Source organism: Dermacentor variabilis, chromosome 8, assembly GCF_050947875.1.
Source record: "Dermacentor variabilis isolate Ectoservices chromosome 8, ASM5094787v1, whole genome shotgun sequence".
NCBI lineage: Eukaryota > Metazoa > Arthropoda > Arachnida > Ixodida > Ixodidae > Dermacentor > Dermacentor variabilis.
Genome location: NC_134575.1, coordinates 165,626,829 through 165,652,966, shown reverse-complemented (window position 1 = coordinate 165,652,966; position 26,138 = coordinate 165,626,829). Strand labels below are relative to the sequence as shown.

The 26,138-nt window shown below is 43.1% G+C and overlaps 1 protein-coding gene across 3 annotated transcripts in view; it reads right to left on the bottom strand.

Moving 5' to 3' along the window:
* Positions 1-8,287: 8,287 nt before the first annotated feature.
* Positions 8,288-26,138, bottom strand: part of LOC142590703 (dermonecrotic toxin SPH-like) — a 188,361-nt gene continuing 170,510 nt past the window's right edge. For all 3 annotated transcript variants that reach the window (XM_075703120.1, XM_075703119.1, XM_075703121.1), the window contains one exon: positions 8,288-10,539. In XM_075703120.1, the coding sequence (XP_075559235.1) occupies positions 10,404-10,539 (136 nt within the window). In that variant the 3' untranslated portion in view covers positions 8,288-10,403. The remainder of the gene's footprint in view (positions 10,540-26,138) is intronic.

Here is a 26,138-nt window from a genome sequence, read left to right as displayed (position 1 = left end):
GTTCAGAGAATGTGCCCGCAACTTCTCCCAGTAAGATTCAAGACACGCCAGACTTGCTTTCCCATAATATCCCAGCAGCTTTTAGCTAACTGCTTCACAAAATGCGGCGCGAGGAGCGTACCTCAATAATATCCTAAAAATTAAGTAACGAAAGTACAATAATGGTGGGGTTCAGAGATTGTGCCCGCAACTTCTCCCAGTAAGATTCAAGACACGCCAGACTTGCCTTCCCATAATTTCCCAGCAGCTTATAGCTAACTGCTTCATAACATGCGGCGCGAGGAGCGTACCTCAAAAATATCCTAAAAATTAAGTAACGAAAGTACAATAATGGTGGGGTTCAGAGAATGTGTCCCCAACTTCTCCGAGTAAGATTCAAGAAACGCCAGACTTACTTTCACATAGTTTCCCAGCAGCCTTTAGCTAACTGCTTCACAACGTGCGGCGCAACGAGCGTGCCTCAAAAATATCCTAAAAATTAAGTAACAAAATTACAATATTGGTGTGGTTCAGAGAATGGGTTCCCAACTTCTTCCAGTAAGATTCAAGTCACGCCAGACTTACTTTCCCATAATTTCCCAGCAGCTTATAGCTAACTGCTTCACAACATACTGCGCGAGGAGCGTACCTCATAAATACCCCAAAATCTAAGTAAGGAAAGTACAATAATGGTGGGGTTTAGAGAATGTGTTCCCAACTTCTCCCAGTAAGATTCAAGACACGCCAGACTTGCTGTCCTACAATTTCAAAGCAGCTTTTAGCTAACTGCCTCACAAAATACGGCGCGAGGAGCGTACCTCAAAAATATCCTAAAAATTAAGTAACGAAAGTACAATAATGGTGGGGTTCAGAGAATGTGCCCGCAACTTCTCCCAGTAAGATTCAAAACACGCCAGACTTGCTTTCCCATAATTTCCCAGCAGCTTATAGCTAACTGCTTCGTAACATGCGGTGCGAGGAGCGTGCCTCAAAAATATCGTAAAAATTAAGTAACGAAAGTACAATAATGGTGGGGTTCAGAGATTGTGCCCGCAACTTCTCCCAGTAAGATTCAAGACACGCCAGACTTGCCTTCCCATAATTTCCCAGCAGCTTATAGCTAACTGCTTCATAACATGCGGCGCGAGGAGCGTACCTCAAAAATATCCTAAAAATTAAGTAACGAAAGTACAATAATGGTGGGGTTCAGAGAATGTGTCCCCAACTTCTCCGAGTAAGATTCAAGAAACGCCAGACTTACTTTCCTACATTTTCAAAGCAGCTTTTAGCTAACTGCTTCACAACATTCGGCGCGAGGAGCGTACCTCAAAAATATCCTAAAAATTAAGTAACGAAAGTACAATAATGGCGGGGTTTAGAGAATGTGTTCCCAACTTCTCCCAGTAAGATTCAAGACACGCCAGACTTACTCACCTACAATTTCCCAGCAGCTTTTAGCTAACTGCTTCACAATATGCGACGCAAGGAGCCTACCTGAAAAATATCCTAAAAATTAGGTAACGAAAGTACAATGATGGTGGGGTTCAGAGAATGTGTCCCCAACTTCTCCCAGTAAGATTCAAGACACACCAACTTACTTTCCCATAAATTCCTAGGCACTTTTAGCTAACTGTTTCACAACATGCGGCGCGACGAGCGTGCCTGAAAAATATCCTAAAAATTAAGTAACGAAAGTACAATAATGGTGGGGTTCAGAGATTGTGCCCGCAACTTCTCCCAGTAAGATTCAAGACACGCCAGACTTGCCTTCCCATAATTTCCCAGCAGCTTATAGCTAACTGCTTCACAACATGCGGCGCGAGGAGCGTACCTCAAAAATATCCTAAAAATTAAGTAACGAAAATACAATAATTGTGGGGTTCAGAGTATGTGCCCGCAACTTCTCCCAGTAAGATTCAAGACACGCCAGACTTGCTTTCCCATAATATCCCAGCAGCTTTTAGCTAACTGCTTCACAAAATGCGGCGCGATGAGCGGACCCTAATAATATCCTAAATATTAAGTAACGAAAGTACAATAAAGGTGAGGTTTAGAGAATGTGTTCCCAACTTCTCCCAGTAAGATTCAAGAAACGCCAGACTTACCTTCCTACATTTTCAAAGCAGCTTTTAGTTAACTGCTTCAAAACATACGGCGCGAGGAGCGTACCTCAAAAATATCCTAAAAATTAAGTAACCAAAATACAATAATTGTGGGGTTCAGAGAATGTGCCCGCAACTTCTCCCAGTAAGATTCAAGACACGCCAGACTTGCTTTCCCATAATATCCCAGCAGCTTTTAGCTAACTGCTTCACAAAATGCGGCGCGAGGAGCGTACCTCAATAATATCCTAAAAATTAAGTAACGAAAGTACAATAATGATGGGGTTCAGAGAATGTGCCCGCAACTTCTCCCAGTAAGATTCACGACACGCCAGACTTTCTTTCCCATAATTTCCCAGCAGCTTATAGCTAACTGCTTCATAACATGCGGCGCGAGGAGCGTACCTCAAAAATATCCTAAAAATTAAGTAACGAAAGTACAATAATGGTGGGGTTCAGAGAATGTGTCCCCAACTTCTCCGAGTAAGATTCAAGAAACGCCAGACTTACTTTCCTATATTTTCAAAGCAGCTTTTAGCTAGCTGCTTCACAACATTCGGCGCGAGGAGCGTACCTCAAAAATATCCTAAAAATTAAGTAACGAAAGTACAATAATGGCGGGGTTCAGAGAATGGGTTCCCAACATCTCCCAGTAAGATTCAAGACACGCCAGATTTACTTACCTACAATTTCCCAGCAGCTTATAGCTAACTGCTTCACAACATGCGGCGCGAGGAGCGTACCTCAAAAATATCCTAAAAATTAAGTAACGAAAGTACAATAATGGTGGGGTTCAGAGATTGTGCCCGCAACTTCTCCCAGTAAGATTCAAGACACGCCAGACTTGCCTTCCCATAATTTCCCAGCAGCTTATAGCTAACTGCTTCACAACATGCGGCGCGAGGAGCGTACCTCTAAAATATCCTAAAAATTAAGTAAAGAAAGTACAATAATGGTGGGGTTTAGAGAATGTGTTGCCAACTTCTCCCAGTAAGATTCTAGACACGCCAGTCTTGCTTTCCCATAGTTTCCCAGCAGCCTTTGGCTAACTGCTTCACAACGTGCGGCGCAACGAGCGTGCCTCAAAAATATCCTAAAAATTAAGTAACGAAATTACAATACTGCTGGGGTTCAGAGAATGTGTCCCCAACTTCTCCCAGTAAGATTCAAGACACGCCAACTTACTTTGCCATAAATTCCTAGCAGCTTTAGCTAACTGTTTCAGAACATGCGGCGCGACGAGCGTGCCTGAAAAATACCCCAAAATCTAACTACGAAAGTACAATAATGGTGGGGTTCAGAGAATGTGTCCCCAACTTCTCCCAGTAAGATTCAAGAAACGCCAGACTTACCTTCCTACATTTTCAAAGCAGCTTTTAGTTAACTGCTTCACAACATACGGCGCGAGGAGCGTACCTCAAAAATATCCTAAAAATTAAGTAACGAAAATACAATAATTGTGGGGTTCAGAGAATGTGCCCGCAACTTCTCCCAGTAAGATTCAAGACACGCCAGACTTGCTTTCCCATAATATCCCAGCAACTTTTAGCTAACTGCTTCACAAAATGCGGCGCGAGGAGCGTACCTCAATAATATCCTAAAAATTAAGTAACGAAAGTACAATAAAGGTGAGGTTTAGAGAATGTGTTCCCAACTTCTCCCAGTAAGATTCAAGAAACGCCAGACTTACCTTCCTACATTTTCAAAGCAGCTTTTAGTTAACTGCTTCAAAACATACGGCGCGAGGAGCGTACCTCAAAAATATCCTAAAAATTAAGTAACCAAAATACAATAATTGTGGGGTTCAGAGAATGTGCCCACAACTTCTCCCAGTAAGATTCAAGACACGCCAGACTTGCTTTACCATAATATCCCTGCAGCTTTTAGCTAACTGCTTCACAGAATGCGGCGCGAGGAGCGTACCTCAATAATATCCTAAAAATTAAGTAACGAAATTACAATAATGATGGGGTTCAGAGAATGTGCCCGCAACTTCTCCCAGTAAGATTAACGACACGCCAGACTTTCTTTCCCATAATTTCCCAGCAGCTTATAGCTAACTGCTTCATAACATGCGGCGCGAGGAGCGTACCTCAAAAATATCCTAAAAATTAAGTAACGAAAGTACAATAATGGTGGGGTTCAGAGAATGTGTCCCCAACTTCTCCGAGTAAGATTCAAGAAACGCCAGACTTACTTTCCTATATTTTCAAAGCAGCTTTTAGCTAGCTGCTTCACAACATTCGGCGCGAGGAGCGTACCTCAAAAATATCCTAAAAATTAAGTAACGAAAGTACAATAATGGCGGGGTTCAGAGAATGGGTTCCCAACATCTCCCAGTAAGATTCAAGACACGCCAGATTTAATTACCTACAATTTCCCAGCAGCTTATAGCTAACTGCTTCACAACATGCGGCGCGAGGAGCGTACCTCAAAAATATCCTAAAAATTAAGTAAAGAAAGTACATTAAAGGTGGGGTTTAGAGAATGTGTTCCCAACTTCTCCCAGTAAGATTCAAGAAACGCCAGACTTACCTTCCTACATTTTCAAAGCAGCTTTTAGTTAACTGCTTCAAAACATACGGCGCGAAGAGCGTACCTCAAAAATATCCTAAAAATTGAGTAACCAAAATACAATAATTGTGGGGTTCAGAGAATGTGCCCGCAACTTCTCCCAGTAAGATTCAAGACACGCCAGACTTGCTTTCCCATAATATCCCAGCAGCTTTTAGCTAACTGCTTCACAAAATGCGGCGCGAGGAGCGTACCTCAATAATATCCTAAAAATTAAGTAACGAAAGTACAATAATGGTGGGGTTCAGAGATTGTGCCCGCAACTTCTCCCAGTAAGATTCAAGACACGCCAGACTTGCCTTCCCATAATTTCCCAGCAGCTTATAGCTAACTGCTTCATAACATGCGGCGCGAGGAGCGTACCTCAAAAATATCCTAAAAATTAAGTAACGAAAGTACAATAATGGTGGGGTTCAGAGAATGTGTCCCCAACTTCTCCGAGTAAGATTCAAGAAACGCCAGACTTACTTTCACATAGTTTCCCAGCAGCCTTTAGCTAACTGCTTCACAACGTGCGGCGCAACGAGCGTGCCTCAAAAATATCCTAAAAATTAAGTAACAAAATTACAATATTGGTGTGGTTCAGAGAATGGGTTCCCAACTTCTTCCAGTAAGATTCAAGTCACGCCAGACTTACTTTCCCATAATTTCCCAGCAGCTTATAGCTAACTGCTTCACAACATACTGCGCGAGGAGCGTACCTCATAAATACCCCAAAATCTAAGTAAGGAAAGTACAATAATGGTGGGGTTTAGAGAATGTGTTCCCAACTTCTCCCAGTAAGATTCAAGACACGCCAGACTTGCTGTCCTACAATTTCAAAGCAGCTTTTAGCTAACTGCCTCACAAAATACGGCGCGAGGAGCGTACCTCAAAAATATCCTAAAAATTAAGTAACGAAAGTACAATAATGGTGGGGTTCAGAGAATGTGCCCGCAACTTCTCCCAGTAAGATTCAAAACACGCCAGACTTGCTTTCCCATAATTTCCCAGCAGCTTATAGCTAACTGCTTCGTAACATGCGGTGCGAGGAGCGTGCCTCAAAAATATCGTAAAAATTAAGTAACGAAAGTACAATAATGGTGGGGTTCAGAGATTGTGCCCGCAACTTCTCCCAGTAAGATTCAAGACACGCCAGACTTGCCTTCCCATAATTTCCCAGCAGCTTATAGCTAACTGCTTCATAACATGCGGCGCGAGGAGCGTACCTCAAAAATATCCTAAAAATTAAGTAACGAAAGTACAATAATGGTGGGGTTCAGAGAATGTGTCCCCAACTTCTCCGAGTAAGATTCAAGAAACGCCAGACTTACTTTCCTACATTTTCAAAGCAGCTTTTAGCTAACTGCTTCACAACATTCGGCGCGAGGAGCGTACCTCAAAAATATCCTAAAAATTAAGTAACGAAAGTACAATAATGGCGGGGTTTAGAGAATGTGTTCCCAACTTCTCCCAGTAAGATTCAAGACACGCCAGACTTACTCACCTACAATTTCCCAGCAGCTTTTAGCTAACTGCTTCACAATATGCGACGCAAGGAGCCTACCTGAAAAATATCCTAAAAATTAGGTAACGAAAGTACAATGATGGTGGGGTTCAGAGAATGTGTCCCCAACTTCTCCCAGTAAGATTCAAGACACACCAACTTACTTTCCCATAAATTCCTAGGCACTTTTAGCTAACTGTTTCACAACATGCGGCGCGACGAGCGTGCCTGAAAAATACCCCAAAATCTAACTACGAAAGTACAATAATGGTGGGGTTCAGAGAATGTGTCCCCAACTTGTCCCAGTAAGATGCAAGAAACGCCAGACTTACCTTCCTACATCTTCAAAGGAGCTTTTAGTTAACTGCTTCACAACGTTCGGCGCGAGGAGCGTACCTCAAAAATATCCTAAAAGTTAAGTAACGAAAGTACAATAATGGCGGGGTTTAGAGAATGGGTTCCCAACTTCTTCCAGTAAGATTCAAGACACGCCAGACTTACTTTCCCATAATTTCCGAGCAGCTTATAGCTAACGGCTTCACAACGTACGGCGCTAGGAGCGTACCTCAAAAATACCCCAAAATCTAAGTAACGAAAGTACAATAATAGTGGGGTTTAGAGAATGGGTTCCCAACTTCTCCAAGTAAGATTCAAGACACGCCAGACTCGCTTTCCTACAATTTCAAAGCAGCTTTTAGCTAACTGCTTCACAACATACGGCGCGAGGAGCGTACCTCAAAAATGTCATAAAAATTAAGTAACGAAAGTACAATAAGGGTGGGGTTCAGAGATTGTGCCCGCAACTTCTCCCAGTAAGATTCAAGACACGCCAGACTTGCCTTCCCATAATTTCCCAGCAGCTTATAGCTAACTGCTTCTCAACATACGGCGGGAGGAGCGTACCTCAAAAATACCCCAAAATCTAAGTAACGAAAGTACAATAATGGTGGGGTTTAGAGAATGTGTTCCCAACTTCTCCCAGTAAGATTCAAGACACGCCAGACTTACTTTCCTACATTTTCAAAGCAGCTTTTAGTTAACTGCTTCACAACATACCGCGCGAGGAGCGTACCTCAAAAATATCCTAAAAATTAAGTAGCGATAGTACAATAATGGTGGGGTTCAGAGAATGTGTCCCCAACTTCTCCCAGTAAAATACAAGACACGCCAGACTTACTTGCCTACAATTTCCCAGCAGCTTTTAGCTAACTGCTTCACAACATGCGGCGCGAGGAGCGTACCTCAAAAATATCCTAAAAATTAAGTAAGGAAAGTACAGTAATGGTGGGGTTACGAGAATGGGTCCCCAACTTCTCCCAGTAACATTCAAGACACGCCAGACTTGCTTTGCCATAATTTCCCAGCAGCTTTTAGCTAACTGCTTCGCAGCGCCGCGCGCTGTGAGTGTACCTTAAAAAAAACCCCAAAAATTAGATAACGAAAGTACAATAATGGTGGGCTTCAGAGAATGTGTCCCCAACTTCTCCCAGTAAGATTCAAGCAAGGTTCAGTCAGGTTCGATACACGCCGCACTTTCCCACCACGACCAAGCTGCTTTTGGCGAACTTCTTTGCAACGCCACGTGCGGTGAGCATACCTTAAAAATACCGTAATAAGTAAGTAATGAAACTAGAATAATGGTGGCGTTCAGAGAATGGGTCACGAACTTTTCCCAATAAGATTCAATACACGCCAGACTTACTTTCTAGCCACGACCAAGATGCTTTTAGTCACCCGTACACCATATACCTTTATTAGATCATGCTGAAAGACGTAGTAAAATGCTAGTCATGATGGCATTGCTTTATATTTCACATGCAGTTACCAATATTATTCAATAATAACTTGCCATTTCAAGTAGACGCATAAAAGCAGTGAAATATTCTATTGCATTGAAACGTGGCAGCAGTTGTAAGGAACTGTATATTATGTTAGTCATTAGAAGGTCGTGTGGAAGAAATAAAGTGTTTGATATGACCGAAATGTGCTTCATAGAAAATGTCCATCACTAACGAAAACCAAAAATCTGTGAAATAACAGGAAATTTGATGACGGGAAATGGAGCTTTATAGAATTTTTCTGTTTGTTGCCGACAGAGAAAAAGACCTGTTAAATAACAGAAAAGCAAACATGGAGCGATGAACTTTGCTGATATTTTTTATTAGTTTGAAACCGAAAAACTTGTGAAATTACCAAGAAAGTAAGAAGAGAGAGCATGAAATTATGAGGTTTTACGTGCCACAACCACGATCTGATTATGAGGCACGCCATAGTAGGGGACTCCTGAAATTAGGACCATCTTTCAGTTGCTTAACGTGCACCTAAATCTATGTACACGGGTGTTTCCGCATCTCGACCCCACCGAAATGCGGCCACCATGGGTGAATTTTGATCCCGCGACCTTGTGCTTAGCAGCCCAACACTCTATCCACAAAAACAACCACGCCGGGTAAGAAAGCATACCGTAACAGAAACTCTGAGTCAATTTCAAAGACCTTCTCTCTTAGTTGCCAACAGAAAAAAGCCCTCTGAATTCACTGAATAAATCAACTGTAGAAAACACAGCACAAAAAAATTTTCTGGCAGGCCAGATTCCAGAATATTTGTGTTCTTTCTCCATTAGATTTTTTTTACAGTGGCAGACAACAGCATGCATGGAAGTGCTGTTCGCAGAAAGAAGGTTCACGGGACCAAAAGAATAAACTTCAGTTGTTTGCTGCCTCCCTTACCGCACCACCCCACAAGGCGAAACGGTGCGTCGAAGTGTTTTAAAGTAACGTTAACTGAGCAAGGTAAAAATGCTCGAGCACCCGCGTTGCAGTCCATCAAGTCCTCACAAAGAAGGCGGTGAGGCTAATCCAGTCTTTTTGTCGTCTTCTAGCGAGAGAGCTTCCGTACTCCAATAGTCCAAATTTAGCCTGGCTTGTTTTGGCCCCCCGCGGGTAGCCAGACCCATCCAGCCGGAGCTAAACGATTGCGCGACCGAAGAGAGTCGTGTGGTGGGCGGAGCCGTGCGAGAAAACCGAAGGCGTTTTGGTAGGCTCTGGCATCCCGCCGGTAGCCAGAAGGAGAAAATCGAAGTGACCCGGCATCGGGTTGCTCATAGCAGCACGACTCAATGTAATGCGATGGTGCTTACGTGTGCAAAGTCTGCCTGTTTCGCTAAGCTCTGTAACATGCAAATGTGAACAGCAGCGATCAAAGACATCCTACAGGGAGTTTAAGAAGCAATTTGTTGAGCATGCTAAAACATGTAAATATAGCAAGTAGCACATACAAAATTGGTGTTAATGGCTGCTCTCAGTCGTCAGGTTACAGCACAATGTGCTGTGCTAGGCGACCGGTGGTCCCAGCAACAGGCTGCAAACGCGAGCGGCTGGCTGAATGATAACAGCAATTCATGGCTTTTGAGTTGGTCGGTATTGCAGCTGCTGTTGTTCTACAGTTCCGAAGGCATGACGCAAACTGTCTGGCGCAATAGCGAGTCAGCCGAACGTATAAAACTCTTCACCTACTTTCGTTCCCTACGTTGATGAGTCCGGCATTTCTAGGTGTCTGCCCTCTGACGTGCCAGAGTGTACGTTGCAAGTAGGGGGGTTCACTTGACTGCTTGGCCAGCTGGTCTCAGTTAAATTTTTGCACTTTCTTGCTTGCTGAAAACTACTTTCAATTTACCGCAGCAATTTTACTATAAGACGCATGACACGAGGATGCGACGAACATCTACGTGATATTAGCGAAAGAATCTCCAAGGTTCTCGTTTATCCTCAACACTTCTGCGGCTTCCAAGCCTTATGAATATTCCAACCAATAGTAAAGCCTTGGGGCGCATCTGTGCAATTGAAGCTACAGCTGTACCATGCATTATTTGTAGCCTTGCTGTGATACAGTTTGCTTTAAAATTACAACTGCTGAGTTACAACTGAGACATAACTGCTTTAAATGTGTTAGTGTGTTTTTTAAAAGAAACCTGACTCAAGGAAAATCAATAGAATGTTTGAACGGTTGCATTCATTTTTTAATCTTCTCTTGTTTTCTCATCTTTTCTTCCCCTTACCTAATACCCCTGTGCAGGGAAGCCAACCGGACTCTTAATCTGGTTAGTATCTCTGTCTCTCACCTTTTATTTTCGCTCCCTCCTACAGTCAATAGCACATGATAGCGGACCTAACATAATACGGTACACATTCCCAGGGATATACTTTGTTAGATTTACTAAGGGCAATTGAGTGCCGTAAATCACAACATCATTTCTTTGCAGCTTATGACTTGACTCGTATGCGACTCCAGGGACTGTCATCTGGTCCTGCCGGTCGCACCAGGGGCGCGATCTCGCTTTTTCCGATGACTTTGAGCACATTGTCCGGTCTATTCGTGATCATTCCATCGATGCCAATCCTACAATGAAGAAAAAAAAGCATGTTTTAAAACAACACCCAATCAACCTATAGCCTCGGTATTGCAAATTTGTTCTCGTGCATTGGAAGTAGCGCACAAGCATTCTTTTTCTCATAGCCAATACCGCGTGAGGTGAAACTTGGAAACCATAGCCAAGGTTATCACGTTCGTTTCTCATTAGTTAGTCTCTAGGACATACACACACAAGAACTGTCCATTACCCGAGGTCATAGATGTGAAGATGTCGTTGTTATTGAAGCGCCGGACGTTCCAAGAGAAATACCAAAGCGCCGCAATCACAAGTGGGATATAGCCTAACGCTTAAAGAAGGATTACCTTATGCTGTATATGTGCCCTTCATTAAGCACAATTCTCGTCTTTTCTGATGTAAATACTTGCTTCATTTCATTACTGGTGTCCTAGTGGCATTAATGAATGTAGAGTGTGTTTTACAAAATGCCGCTACTACTCAATTAAGATAGGGAGGATAAGGTCTAAAGCCATTTACTCGGGGTTGTTTTAGTTTTCAGACAACAGTACTAAAATCGCGGAGTAGTAATTTCAGGAGCGATAAGAAACTCAAAATTATCAATTACCAGAAAAATTCCACCATTGACCCTAACGCGACAGTCAAGCAATTTTCCCATATAGTTCTAAATTGGACGATGGCAATCTTTGCAAAATAATGAATAAAGTTTTTTCAAAAAAGAACTGATTTAGTATTTTCGTCGCTTTCATTATGATTTTACTTTATTTTTCTACATCGCAAATAAGAAATAACCTATTTTTCCTGTATAAACTGTAGCGTATGGAAACAGCATTTGAGAAGGTCCATCAATAAAGACCATCGAACGACTGCTGTTAAGATGAATCCAAGCGTGACATGCTTGCGTTCGCCACCCCCTCCTTTTCTAACTAGTGTCGCATTCCCGCCCGCGACTTGATTGTCGAGGTGATCAGCCTCAGTCCGGCCTCGAAAACTCCGTCGCTTGGGTGGCAGAGATAATAGGCGACATCCATCAGGACGGCGAGACAGCAACTTCACTTCCCATGCACGGCATCCTCTTAAATCCTCTCCCCTTGCCCTCCCTTGCAGCTCCCTCACTTTCGACTGTCCCCGCGCATGCCCGCCGGCCCGGCACCAGCTTAGCCCGCAGCATGAACTTTTATGTTTCGTTATCTGCGTTATCGGCAAGCGCGCGCTGGTGTGCGTTGACAGGCGTGGGCAGTTTCTTCAGTTTTGTGGTCCTAGACAGCTGTGTGCTTGGTCCTCGACCTGTGTGGCAGCTGTGTGCTTTCACGACTCGCATCGCTCGTGCATCGCGCAGTGGTGCACGAATACGTCATAAACAAGCCCTGGAAGGTTCTTACGGCATCGGCAACATTGGCATGCGCTTTACCACTCGGGAGCGTTCCTACAATTGTCATTTCTGCAGGTAGATTTTGTTCGGATTTCTGTAGATCTTTCACTGTAGGCCACATTTTTGGGGGTCGAAGGAGATATCTGATAATTTATGAGCGTAGTATTGAATTCTAGATTTTTGATATCTGCTTCTAATTGATTTTAACTTTTTTATACTCTTTTAGAACTGCCCAGTCTCTACATTTTACAAACTGGGGGAAATCTCTGTTTCGTGCCTTGATTTGCCTAAGCTAGTGACGTGTCATGCAAGGCTTCCTTCCTTTCCTGCACTTTGCCATTGTTCCAACTGGGAAAGCACATTCATACAACTCTGTTATGTTGTGCAAGAATTTTTCGCATAAAATATTAGGATCTTCGCCGCGCTATAATTGGGTCAAGTCGACAGAGAAGAGTTGAAGAAAATATTCGATTTCGCTTTGGTTTATAACGCGGTGACTATTTGGTGGGTAAGTACCTTCGAATATTTGTTCAGTTTACCTTTCCATAAAGCAGAAGGTTGACAGGTGATCACTGATGCCACTGAGCAGTACTCGTGCCGTGGTATTACGAATATCACTGTGTTTTAGGCCTAGATCAATAAGCGTTTCGCTGGAGCCTGTGATACGAGTAGGCGTTGCGATTACATTAGAAAAGCCGTTGGCCAACATCATATCAACAAATTCATTGATAGAATGTCACTGTTCTAGTAGGTTATTATTAAAATCACCCATTGTTACCACAGGTCTACTTTGTAAGCAGAGGTCGCCCAATACCATATATAAAATGTTGAAGCACTGTTGAAGAACGTATAACGGTTTCCAGGAAGTACAGGCGTTAGCACAAGTAAGTAGAAACGGACAGGGAGAACGCTGGACTTACAACTGAAGTTTATTGTGAATACATTCCACAAATCTCCGCCAAGCATGCGTATGCAACCAAGAACAATAACAAGGTTTGTAGTCAAATAACAAAAGATATACACGTACACAAAAGCCAAGTCGCACCACTTCCCGACAAAAGCAACAACACTTGGATTAACATGAATAATTTAGAAATTGAAGTTCTTTATCATTGATATGACCCGAAGGTTCACTCACAGATGTATGCGCGCCCAACTTTTTCATGTGCAACGCTTCGCTAATTTCTCTTTCCAGTTTACTTCACTCTCTCCCCACTATCGATACACTATCAAAAACTGGTCGGCAATCGTGCTTTTTCCAATGCGATGGCAAGTTCCCTCATATACCTGTAGGTAGCAAATAGTGATGCTCACGCGTGTGGTCATTAATGCAACGACGTGTCTAGCCATTATATGGCAGTCCGCCTTACAAAGCCTAGCACCTGCTTGTGCGTTCGGCGCTTGGTACGAGTCCCTTCGCGACCAAATCTTGCAAGGCGTCGCATGGGCAACAATACGAGATAGGTTACTCTACGAAGGATCGTCCCTCGTGCTGAAGAAAGCGGAGGAAATCGGACGAAGCGTGGAGCAAGTTGACAAGGAACTTCAAGTCTTTAACAGCTGGTGTCGACACAACGCCAAGATGGCGTCCACATCCATCACCTTGTTCGCCCGCGCGCGCAAACTGGCGGTCCCCGCCATTCTTCTCCCTCGACCCGGCGGCTTCAAAATGGCGCTCAACAGCATGGCGGAGAGTCGCAACCTGTAGAGGGCGGACAACATGGCGCCACACCCGAATTCCGCTAAGTCAGTCGAGACATCGCAGTCCATTGATGCCGATGTGGTTCACCTCACCACATCGCACCACATCGTCCGTTCAAGCAATTCACCTACCGTGCGTGCGGAAAAGTGGGACATTACGCTTCAGTTTGCCGTTCGAGGAACCGACCGCATCGAGAGTTCCCGGCTCTACTACTGCTTGTCTCTGCTACCGCCGATACAGAATCGGCCACTAAAGTCCCGTCTGTGCTTACAATTCAAGCACAGAATTTCTGTCCGGCAATAATTTACGCCGAAGTTCTCATTGCGAATAATACACTGATGTTGCTCGTGGATACATGAGCTACAGTATCGCTGATGAACAATTCCCTGTACGAAGAACATTTGAAGGTTTTGTCCTTATCTGCTTCGAGTCTTCGGCTCAAGAATTATTCTCAGCAAGAAATCTTGCATTCAGGACATTTCACCGGGCTCGTCAAGTACCGCAACAAGGCTGCAGTAGTGACACTTCACGTTACGAACCAAGGCGCTTCTCTTCTGGACTTAGACGCCATTCAAGCTTTGAGCATTGACATTCAAAGTTCTTCGCTCACATGTGAACAAATGCCAGGAAATCCAGCTGACCCAAGCGTTCAGCTTTCGTCTCTACCGCACAACGCTCCATCGGAGTCCGCCGATCTGTTCTCAGGACAATTGGGACTTGTAAAAGGCTTCATCCATGACGTTCGTCTTCGAGCTTCAGTGCAACCAGTCTCAGCGAAACTGCGTCTTCTACCTCTAGTGCTCCGTGAGCAAGTCTCCGCTGAACTGCAACTGCTGGAATCAGCTGATATCATCGAACGAGTCTCAGTGTCCTAGTGGATTTCTGTTCTCGTCGTGGATCGGAAAAAAGACAATTCCATTCGAGTTTGCGTCGATCTTAGAAAATCCAGCAAGAGCATCGACGGCTTTCCGCTACCGAGGGCTGACGAACTGTTGCATCGACTCGCTGATGCTACTGTCTTCAGTAAGTTGGATTTACAGCGATTATCACGAGGTTTTATTGTCCCAGAAAAGCCGTCAGATTATGACATTCATCACTCATTACGCTCTCTTTCGCTTTAAGCGTGCGTGTTTCGGATTGGCATCTGCGCCTGCCGCTTTTCAGCAGCTAACGTCATCTTTTTAAAAGACTGTCCAGGCACCTTGTGCTACCTTGTTGATGTTCTTGTGTGGGGTGATACTCAACGTGACCACGAGAGCACCTTGCAAACTGTCCTGTCCAGAATAAGTAATGCATGCATGCAGCTTAACCAAAGTGCCGTATTCAGTGTCCCAGAAATACCTTTCCTAGGACATAAAATTTCTGCAAACGGCATTTTGCCCATTCGTAGCGAAATCGAGGCAATTGTGGAGGCACCACAGCCTAATCACAAAAAAGCTCGACATTCGTTTCTGGGCCGCACGAGATATTATGCAAAATCTGTCCCGCAGTATACGGACTTAGCAGACCCACTCAGGAACCTTCTAAGGCAAGGACATGCCTTTGTGTGTGGTCAGCATACTGAGTACGGCTTTCAAGCAATTAAAGACATGCTTGCATTACGTCTACTGGCATGCATGTTTCAACCGCATCTTACTATTGTTGTAATTGTTGATGCATCTGACGTTGGCTTAGGGGCCGTCCTTCAGCGACAATGCGGAAATGAGATCTTTACAGTGGCTTTAGCATCTCTTACGTTATCTTCCGCTGAACGATGGCACTCCGCGGGCGAACGAGAAACATTGACATGTCTTTTTGCTCGTGAACATTGGCATGTTTACTTGTGGAGTAGACACTTCACTCTGGGAACTGATCACCAGGCTCTGGTTACATTACTGTCTTCAAGTGGTTCTGGAAAGCGTCCATTAAGGATTTCAAGGCGGAGTGCAAGATTACTGTATTTCAATTTCACCAGTGACTACTGCAAAGGTGACCAAAATGTCATTGCGGATCCATTGTTGCGCTACCTACTTCTCCCGAATCTGAACCAGCACTAGATGAGAAAATGGTGTCTTTGGTTTCAACATGCATAACAAAGGAAGAGCTCCAAGCAACTATACAGGCTGATCCAGTTTGCCAAGCGTTAAAGCAAAAAATTGTCAAAGGATGGAGAATTGCTGCGGATCTACCGCAAGAATTATAGGCATATGCTTTCTTAAAGTCTCAATTATTCGGCGTGGATAATCTTCTTCTGCGAGGAGAATGTATTGTTGTTCCGGCGTCCTTGGGTCAGAAACTGCTGTGTATTGCTCATGAGGCTCATTTAGGCATCACTAAACAAAGCTAAGACTGAGAAGCATCTACTTGTGGCCTTACATGAATAGACAAGTTGACGAACTTGTGAGAAACTTTCTTGCGTGTCAACAAGCAGATAAATCTGCCAAACCTTCTTTTTCTGCACTACAACCTGTCGGATTGCCGCTAAGACTATGCAAAAAATTTGCCATAGGCATAATAGGTCCTCTTGATCGTGCTCCACAGTATGCACGTTTCGCTTTAGTCATTGCTGACTACCATTACAAGTGGCACGAATTTGCTTTTATGCCGTCAGTCACATCCTAGGCCATTCTGGGCAGTCTTGATGATGATCATTTGGGATTTTTATGGCGCAGCAGCCGTCTGGGCAGTCTTATCTCCACATTCAGTACAGAAGGATCCCCATTCATTTCCATATTAAGTAGGTTAAGTGCCCGAGAATGGACCACAGTTTGTATCTGCAGAATTTCACAACTTCCTGAAGGAGAGATGCATTAAGCATTTCTTGTCTTCTGTTTACTACCCACAGGAAAATGGCCATTTTGAAAGATTGAACCGTGTCCTCAAAGAATTCAAAAAGATTGCTATTTTGGAACAACGAGGCTTCAGGTTAGCAGCCTTCGAATACTTGTCAATTTATAGGTTCCCTCCACATATTACTACCGCTGTGTCTCCAACTATGCTGCGTTAAAGTCATCAACCGAGGACTCGACACGAAGTCGCAAACATGCCTCCACTTCATTCGGAATTTGCTTTTCCTAAGTTGCGCCAGCAAGTGCAGAGTCGAGTACATCAAAGACAGGAAAATACCAAAAAGTTTGTAGATCATCGTCGCGCAACAAAATTTCCTCAGGTTCGACCAGGTGACCTTGTCAATGTGTATATCTCACGGAAATCTGGTGCTAAATACCCAAGTCGGTTCAAAATTTATGGTAAAGTAGGTCGAAATACTTTAGAGCTTGAAAATGGCAAGCGTTGGAATGCTTCTAAACTAGTGAAATACCCGGTAGAACCTGATCAAACGATAGATGAAAGGAGTAATTTCAATGATAACTGATCTTTTGATGATAGTTTTCCATCTTTTCTTCCAGTCCCTAATGGTACTAGTTTTCCTGCTCGATCTACTTTGTTAAAACCTCCTGTTTCACCCCCACGACTGAGTTCACCCCATGCACAAGGATCTCCTGAGCTTCTGTACGACACTCCCTCCCAAGACACGGCTCCTGATTGCACTGAGGTCAACGACACACATTCCAGTTCTTGTACAAATAATATTTCCTCTCGTCCTACTCAATGGCCTGAATAAGCTATCCGTAGGTCTACACGTCACAGACAAATTATGCTATGGTTTAAGGCTGATGTTTCCAAGTAGCTTTGCTGTCTTGGTTTACTTTCTACAGAGGTTTCAACCCTCCCATGCAAATTTAGCTCTTATGCCTAAAATTTCCACCATGTTTGTTAGGTAAATGGTATAAAAGTAGTATCCTTCAAAGGAGGGGCGATTTCTGACAATATAAACGTGCACTACGCATATTCTTGAATTCACGACGGCTACAGAGTTGCCCCGACTCAGGCTCAGAGTGAATGAGCCCCCTATCCGTGTTGTCCTAGGGGGGTGTAAGGATGTTTGTATTGCCTGTTTTTTCTTGTATTTATTCAATTCATATTGTCATGTATGACGTGTATTTGCTAATACGCCTGCTTTCTTTGTCCTTGTAAGAGGGATGCTTTTGTGAACTTCAGTGCAATTGTCTTCATGAACATGCGTTCATTTTAGGCGCATTTACACCGCATGCTTTTTTTCTAAAAAGAATTGTATGTTCATTGTGTAACTGATTACAATTCTGTGTTTTTCTGTAAGACGTTTCTGCCTCTTTCATGGCTCTTGCTTCTCTTGAGCGAGGAGAACGAGTGGCGCATTTTCTTTCAAGGCAGAGGCAGCAGCGACAATGCAATGGACGCATCTTGACACAAATTCCTTTCGTCTGTGCAGATACGGCACCGCAACGTTCCAGCACGATCTGTCGACACGCGGAAGACAACACGGCACCACCAGAGAGAGCTACCTGCGGTCCCGCTATATAGCATCGAATCGCTCCAGCCACTCTGCGACACGTGGATGGGAACCCGACGCCACGTGCGATCCCGCTGTGTGTCGCTCAGAATCCGAAGTGCCATTTTGTAAAGCTACAGACTGCGACAAGGATCCACTAGCAGCAGCGAGAGTGCAACGGACATATCTTGACACAAATTACTTTCCTCTGTGCAGGTTAGTGGTACCACCTCCAAAGTTGTCCCCATTGTACAGTTCGCTGTCGCTGCTGCTCTTTCAGTACAATTTTTTCACTGTGCTTACACTGGTGTGCGAGAGTGACCTGCTAAGATATGCCTACGAATGCCGAACTCGCGAGGAAAATTGAGGAAATCGAAGTGAAATTGAGCAAGGAGACTGATCGCTTGGCTCACGGTGCCTTCGGCAAGGTTTTGCTAAGCATGCAGTCTTCAGGGATTGATGTCTGAAGAGTGTGAAGTGCGCACTCTCGAAGAAGGTCGAAGAACTCGAGCAGTACTCAAGAACTAATAATGCAGAAATCAAGGGCACTTCCTGCACGCAGGGGGAAAACTGTGTAGCAGTATTGCAAACCGTCGCGGAAAAAATTTAGTGCCCTCTTACGGCTGCCGAACTTGACATTGAGCGCCGTGTTCCCACGAAAGCGACAAAAAGAACGTCATTCCTCGGCTCTGCTCGCACTAAAAGGAAAACTGATTCATTCGTAAGGCCTGTGAGGCTAAGCTGTGTCTCGGCGATCTTGGCATCACAGCTTCAATCAACACCCCAGTCAACGTGGATGACCACTTGACACCGCAAAGCAAGTCATTATTCACTAAGGCTCTGGCTCTAAAGAAGGCCAACAATTCGAAGTTGCTGTGGTCTGACCATTGTCTAATCAAGGCCAGGAAAAGTACCCATAGCCAAGTCTACCGCATTGCCAGTGAACCCGACCTCTCTTTTAACATGTAGACACCTCTTTTTCTTCGTTTTTTACTAATTTTGAGCCAGTATGTCATCGTACCTTACAACAACTGATTTAGAACAATTTCTTTCTAACAGCTTTTGCTCGCTTATTCATTTCAATGCGCGTAGTATGCGAAAGCATTATGGCGATATTCATAATGTTCTTTCTACGTTGACCTAATCATTTCCCATTATTTATGTCACAGAAACTTGGCTCTGTGACGTTGACACAGATCTGTAATGCTTCCCTGATTACACGTCAGAATACACACGTAGACAATCAAGTAGCCATGGAAGAGCAGCCATCTATGTTTCGGCAAAGTTAGAGTTCAAACAACTACACGATCTTGCACTAAATTTACCTAACTGTGATTCTGTTTGGATTGAATTCGGTCATTCGTTCCTCAATATTGACAGCAAAAACTTTATTTTGGGTTGCATGTATCGTTCACCTTCCACTTCAGTCAGTGATTTCTGTAGTGGCTTAGATGATGTGTTAGAATCACTATCATCTGGAAAAAAGAACGGGATAATTATGGGTGACATGAACATGAATTTGATTGACAGAACGTACGTTAACTACACGAGATATTGTAGTTGTTATCATAGCTTCGGGTATGAATGCCTAATTGCTGAAACAACAAGTTGCTCCAACGATGGCGGAAGCTCACGGATTGATCACGCATTATTTTTTTCCCCACTTGAAGCAGGCATTCTAATTAGTGATATCACAGGCCATTATCTCTTGTTTCTCAAGATCAATTCTTTTCTTTCTTCTCGTATCGTGTACTATAACAAACTTGTTCTTGATAAAGAAAGATTTTTCGAAGCCATAACAAAGGTAGACTGGTTCACATTAAGAGAAACTAGCGACCCTCCACTAGCTTTCTCGCGCCATTTGTCTATACTTTTACACAAATTTCATTTCCATTCCCACAGGAAAAAAATAAGAGACGGTACTAGCGTCACCGAAAAACCCGTGGTTTTCTGATAGATTATTGAAAGCAATGCGAAGACGAGAGAATCTTTAAGAAGAAAAACCAAAGAAAACAGCCCTTTAAAGTTAGACTGATAGCCCGGTACAAAAAATACTCCAACCATATCTGTGCACAGCTGAAAAGGGCAAAAAGAAACTATGTTGAACAGAATATATTGGAGTGCGGGAACAACTCTGATAGAAAATGGAAAATAATAAATTCTTTCCTAAACAGAAACAGCAACAAAGAAACCGTAACTATAATATACCACTGTGGCAATGAATATTCAAACCCTCGTGACATAGCAGATGTCTTCAGTGACTTCTTTTTCTCGAACAACTAGGCTTCAGACAAGGTTTTCGATTATCATTTGACATGCCTCCCACAATCTTTTTACATGTTTACTATTACTCCCGATGAAGTCATCTCTGTAATTATTAATCTAAGTCACAAGTGCCCGTCTTGACAATATTAGGCCATGTCATATAAAATTCATTGCTTGTCCAATGTGTAATATTCTTGCGGATGTTATTAATCTAATATTTAAAACACAGATGTTTCCTCTTGAACTAAAGCGTGCCAAAGTTACCGCAGTGTTTATAAAGGAGATCGGTCATTATTAACGAACTATCGACCGATCTGTGTGCTGCAATTCATCAGTAAAATAATCGAGAAACTAACTGAGGAATGCCTAAGAAATTATCTCAACAAATTTAGAATACTTACGCGTTATCAGTTCGGTTTTAGACCACGATATTCTACAGATCTCGGTCTAATATTTTTCGTAGATTATGTAAAGAAAGCTATTGACGATGGTAGCTATGCCGGCTCTAATTTTGTTGACCTAGCTAAAGCCTTTGACACTATAAATCACCAGATACTCTTTCTAAAGTTAGAATCAATGTTAATAGCTGGCCATGCCTGGCTACCAATCCGTAGTTACCTGCATAATATAAACCAGGTGGTCAGGGCTTCCGGGACCTACTCAAAGCAAATAATGACTAATATAGGGGGTAGCACAAGGGTCCATTTCAGGCTCACTTATTTTTTTAATTTATAATAACGATCTGCCTAATTTCCTCACGCACTGCAGTTGTTTGCTGTATGCTGACGATACTACAATATTTAACTCGCATAAAAGCATGAAGTGCACAGTACATGAAATTAACGCCGACTTTCTCAACATATTACACTGGTATAAATTAAATAGATTACAGTTTAATTCAGTTGAAACTAAGTTCATTGTCTTTACTTCACATGAACAGTCATTAGCTCCTGTTCCTTCCATTTGCATGGCACAGTACCCGATACCGGCTAGTGAGGACTGCATGTATTTGGGCATCAGACTAGATAGAAACATAAAATTTCATCGCCAAATTTCAAACGTAAAAAAAGATGTCCTATTGTACACGCATCCTAATTAGAGGTCGTCCCTTTATCTCGCGTTCTATTCTGTTATCATTTTATTATGCATTCATTGATTCACATATTAACTACTGTATAATTACATGCGGTAATACATACAGTACTCCTCGTGCGCCACTACAAATCATCCAGAATAGAGCAATCAAAATAATAACTTTCAGCTGATACTACACCAACGCCGAACAATTATTACAAGTGGATAATATCCTTATTGTATCCGACATAAGTAAATATAATATAGGTGTCTGGCTATATAAACGTATGAGCAATCGATTGCCCTTTTCTTTCAATCGGTCTTTTTTCTTAGACAACACTAACAGCACTAAATTTGCTCTTAAGAAAAATCTTATCTTACCTAAAAATCGAACTGACTACGGCAAGCAATCAGTTCATTTCAGCGCATTTTTATTATGGAACTCACTACCATTTGTTTTAAAATTAATGGAACTGCATTAAATAATTACAGAATTCAAAAAGTTCCTTTTAAACTAACCAAGCCTTGCATATTTTTTTTTGTATATGGCTCATAATGCATGCGTTTGCATTTCCATGTGTTAATACTGAAGTTTATATCATGCTTGTTAATCACGTATGAAAGTGTTTAAACAAGCCCATTTTCTGTTCAATTTGTTCATGTATCCATATGTTGCTTAATTGATTTAATTCGCGCTCTACTCTTTCTATAATTGCTGCCTTTCTCATTTGTTTTTATAGTTGTATTTATTTCTGTCGCTGCGTTAACTAAGTTTACTTTTTCTTTCGTATATATCATGTACAGGAGGTACCAATTCAGCCTCCGACTCCGGGGCCTCATCCTGTATACTACATGTTGTAATAACCTCGTATGTAGTAATAAAATTTGATTACGATTCTGATTTGGAGTTGACATCCTGTTTCAATACCCAGTTTCGGTTTCCAATGGTTATGGCCACTAACGCCACTCCGCGCCCAACGATGTAAGTGTACCGTGCGGTGTTTGCTTTCGCCTCACTGGAATAAACGAATTCTTTGTCTGATCATCAACTGGAGCAGTCCAGCTCTTCTCCTGCAGCGCATTGCGCCCCAGTCATTAGGCCTCACACCGTAAGTCTCCCGTCCAGCCGCCCCCTAAAGCAATGCCACAAATACCGCCACCACGATTTTCGACCCACCACAGCAAGCTAAGCACGGGGAAGCGGTACAATCGTAGACGCCAGCACCAGCCTTCTCATCCGGTTATAATTTCACTGCTCGAGCTCAGCTCCACCGAAATCCTCGCCCCGGCTGCGCGCTCCTTGCCTCTTGTCTGCATTTTAGATAAGAAAAAATGTTCAATGTAGCCAATGCTATTCTTTTTAAAAGCAAACAGCTGTGACCTCCTATAAACGAGCACAGCGTTTGATTTGGCGGTTCAAACAAAAGCTGCTGGTCACCGCCCGATGCTTGCATCGGTGGTTACGTAAATTTGATGCCGGCAAATTAGAAGAAAAGCAGATTGGAATAGCTTTACGGTAGAGGGGCCCTGGTTGGTAAGAGGATGCAAAGCTGTGAAGTCAGCCCTGCGAAGCTGTCTGATTTCCAAAAGACGCAAGTTCACACAAGAGTCTGTACCCATATCCCGATTGCGAGGACACCGGAGTTCAGAAGCGAGGCCATCTAAAGTTGTTGGGGTTAACCTCTGCGGACCATTTTATTGTTGTTCAACACAGCAAACAAGCCAAAGCCTTTATCACTGTCTTCTCACGAGCGCAAACGCGTGCTCTGCATCTGGAGCTCACATCTGGCATGACAGCCGCTTGCATTTTCGCCACCTTTCGACATTTAATCTCTCGTCGTGACATTCCTTCAACCATTTATTCGAACAACACCTCCTACTTTTGTCATAGTGCTTGACTACTCGGAAATCAGCCCCCATCTAGTTAGGCAGCTTTCTGCTAAGCACGTCGCATCGAATGGAAGTTCACCGTCCGGCAAGTGCCTTAGTTGGGAAGATTGTAGGAACGACTCCGCCGCATCACCAAGAACCCATTCAAGCGCGCTCTAGGCCCCCATTCCCCGTGTTTTGAAGGGATGAAAACGACTCTGTGTAAAGCAGAGTTGTATATCAAGAATGGTCGCTTAATAGATTTGCCTCTAGGCCCCGACGAGCGATGCCTCGTCCACGCCTTCACACTTCTTACTTTTCAACTGTGCAGCATGCTTGCCTCAAGATTTGCACGCCGCTTCACCCCAAGGGGAGTATGGTAGCGCGATTCAAAGACGGGACAAGAGAAGACACAAAGGGACACACACATAGCGCTTTGTGTGTCCCTTTGTGTCTTCTCTTGTCCCGTCTTTGAATCGCGCTACCATAGTCCCCTTGAAGATGCATTACCAACAAGCCCACATTGCAACCCTCGTGAGCTTCACCCCAATCAGCAATCGTTGACCTGCGACCATTAGGCATACATTGAGAAGCTTCAACAGACCATCTTGGACATGCTGGTGCAAGTTCTTGCGGCTTGTGGGCTCTGTAAACAAAGCGGCACCCAAGCTGCCACCATGACTTCAATTTGGAGATGTTGTCCTGGCGGACGACGACGATTTGCCGCATATCGTGTGGAAGCTGGCCTGGGTGACGGAACGGCTTCGTGGTCTTGACGGTGCCGTTCCGTGGTAAGGTCCGAAAGTTTGCTATCTTGAAGCCGGCAGGACCTAGAAATTTTGTGGGTCGTAGAAGCGTGTTACAAAGAAAAAAGAAGGTGCACGCAGCTGCGAAATTGGCCCAGAGAGGGTGTATGATTTGCAGAATACGAAAGCTCACACCAGAGTTCGCGCCCGTATTCTGAGATTCGTTCCCAAGTTTCTGCACCAGATGTAGCGATGGGACCAAAGAAGGTGACAAAGCTCATCGAGAATTACCACGGAAGAAAGTTTTATTCTAAACCAAACTTGTGAGGCGCGCGCCTACTGTCCTCATCATTTTTGTGTTTTAATTTGTAACAGAATTTATCGCTTCATGGTCGTTCCTATATCTATCGTCCGTTTTAAAGTTTGAAAGATTATTTACTGTGCTCGTGGGCTCCCTTTATTCTCCTCTCTTGTAGAGCGTCTCCCTCCAAGGATTTCTCACAATTCATCATTCGAGTACATAGTATTGAAAACATGGCTTCTGTGATGTGTATTTAGCTGCTAAATTGCTTGATGTGCATGCACTTAGCAAAAATATTGCATTGCAGATGAGTGTTTGGTATCCGGAGAAACCAATCAATAAATCGTACATTTGAGCACCACGCATTGGGTGTGTCAGTCCCGACATTCACATGCAGCCACGACAGCAAAGATGTTTGTAAACTAACTAAACGGACTTCACATATGGAAACCCTTATAAAGAAAATCCGTTTACCTGATTTATTTTGGCGTTCTTCACACGCAAAGAAATTTTTTAGCCATGAAAATCAGTGATTCATCGCTTCAACGCCTGTTTCGACGTTTCTTTGTAGACACTAAAATACGGTACGAATATCGAGTGCACAGTACTATAGAAACTGTGAGTGTCCAATGCATATATCTGCGTAAAACAAAGTTGTCCACAGGTGATATCCGCGACTTTTGTTTCAAAGGAAATATTTCAAAATGAATTTTTCAACCAGAATACGTTTATTTTATTCTTGCCCTAAGCGTAGTACCCAGTAAAAAAGCATCTTCGAGCTATCATAAATCAATAACCAAACGGAAAGATGGAGCGCCTGCCAGCAAACACAGAAAGTGTCTTATGTGTTCGACTGTTCTCAGTAAGCAAAAGAAAAGAGATTCAGTGAGTGAAACTTGTGTACATGGGTTACACGCAAGTTTTCCTGCAAATGAAATTTTGGAAGCGAATTTTTCATCCTGAATGCGTATATCTTATTCTTTTCCTAATGCGTAGTACCCAGTAAAAAGTAACTTCTAGCGGTTATAAATCAATAAACAAACGGAAAGAAGTAGCGCCTGCCAGGAAGCACAGAAAGTGGCTTATCTGTTCCGATTGTTCTCAATGAACAAAGAGGAGAAATTCAGTGAGACAAAGTTATTTACATGTGATATGCACAAGTTTTGCATCAAAGAAATATTTCAGATGCAATTTTTCATCCTTAATGCGCTTATTTTATCCTTTTGCTAATGCGTAGTACCCAGTAAAAAAGCATCTTCGAGCTTTCATAAATCAATAACCAAACGGGAAGAAATAGCGCCTGCCAGCAAACCCAGAAAGTGGCTTATCTGTTCGACTGTTCTCAGTAAACGAAAAGAAGAGAGATTCAGTGAGTGAATGTTGTGTACATGGAATACCCGCGAGTTTTCCTGCAAATGAAATTTTCGAGCGAATTTTGCATCCTGAATGCGTATATTTTATTCTGTCCTGATGCGTAGTACCCAGTAAAAAGCATCATCTAGCGGTTATAATTCAATAAAGAAACGGAAAGAAGTAGCGCCTGCCAGGAAGCACCGGAAGTGGCTTATCTGTTTCAATTGTTCTCAATAAACAAAAGAGGAGAAATTCAGTGAGACAAAGTTATTTACATGTGATATGCGGAAGTTTTGCTTCGAAGAAATATTTCAAATTCAATTTTTCATCCTTAATACGCTTACTTTATCCTGTTCCTAATCCGTAGTATCCAGTATATAGTATCTTCGAGCTTTCATAAATAAAACTCGAACGGAAAGAAGTAGCGCCTGCCAGCAAACACAGAAAGTGGCTTATCTGTTTCTACTGTTCTAGTAAACAAAAGAAGAGAAATTCAGTGAGGCAAGGTTATTTATATGTGATATCCGCGAGTTTTGCTTCAAACGAAGATTTCAAATTGAATTTTTCATCCTTAATGAGC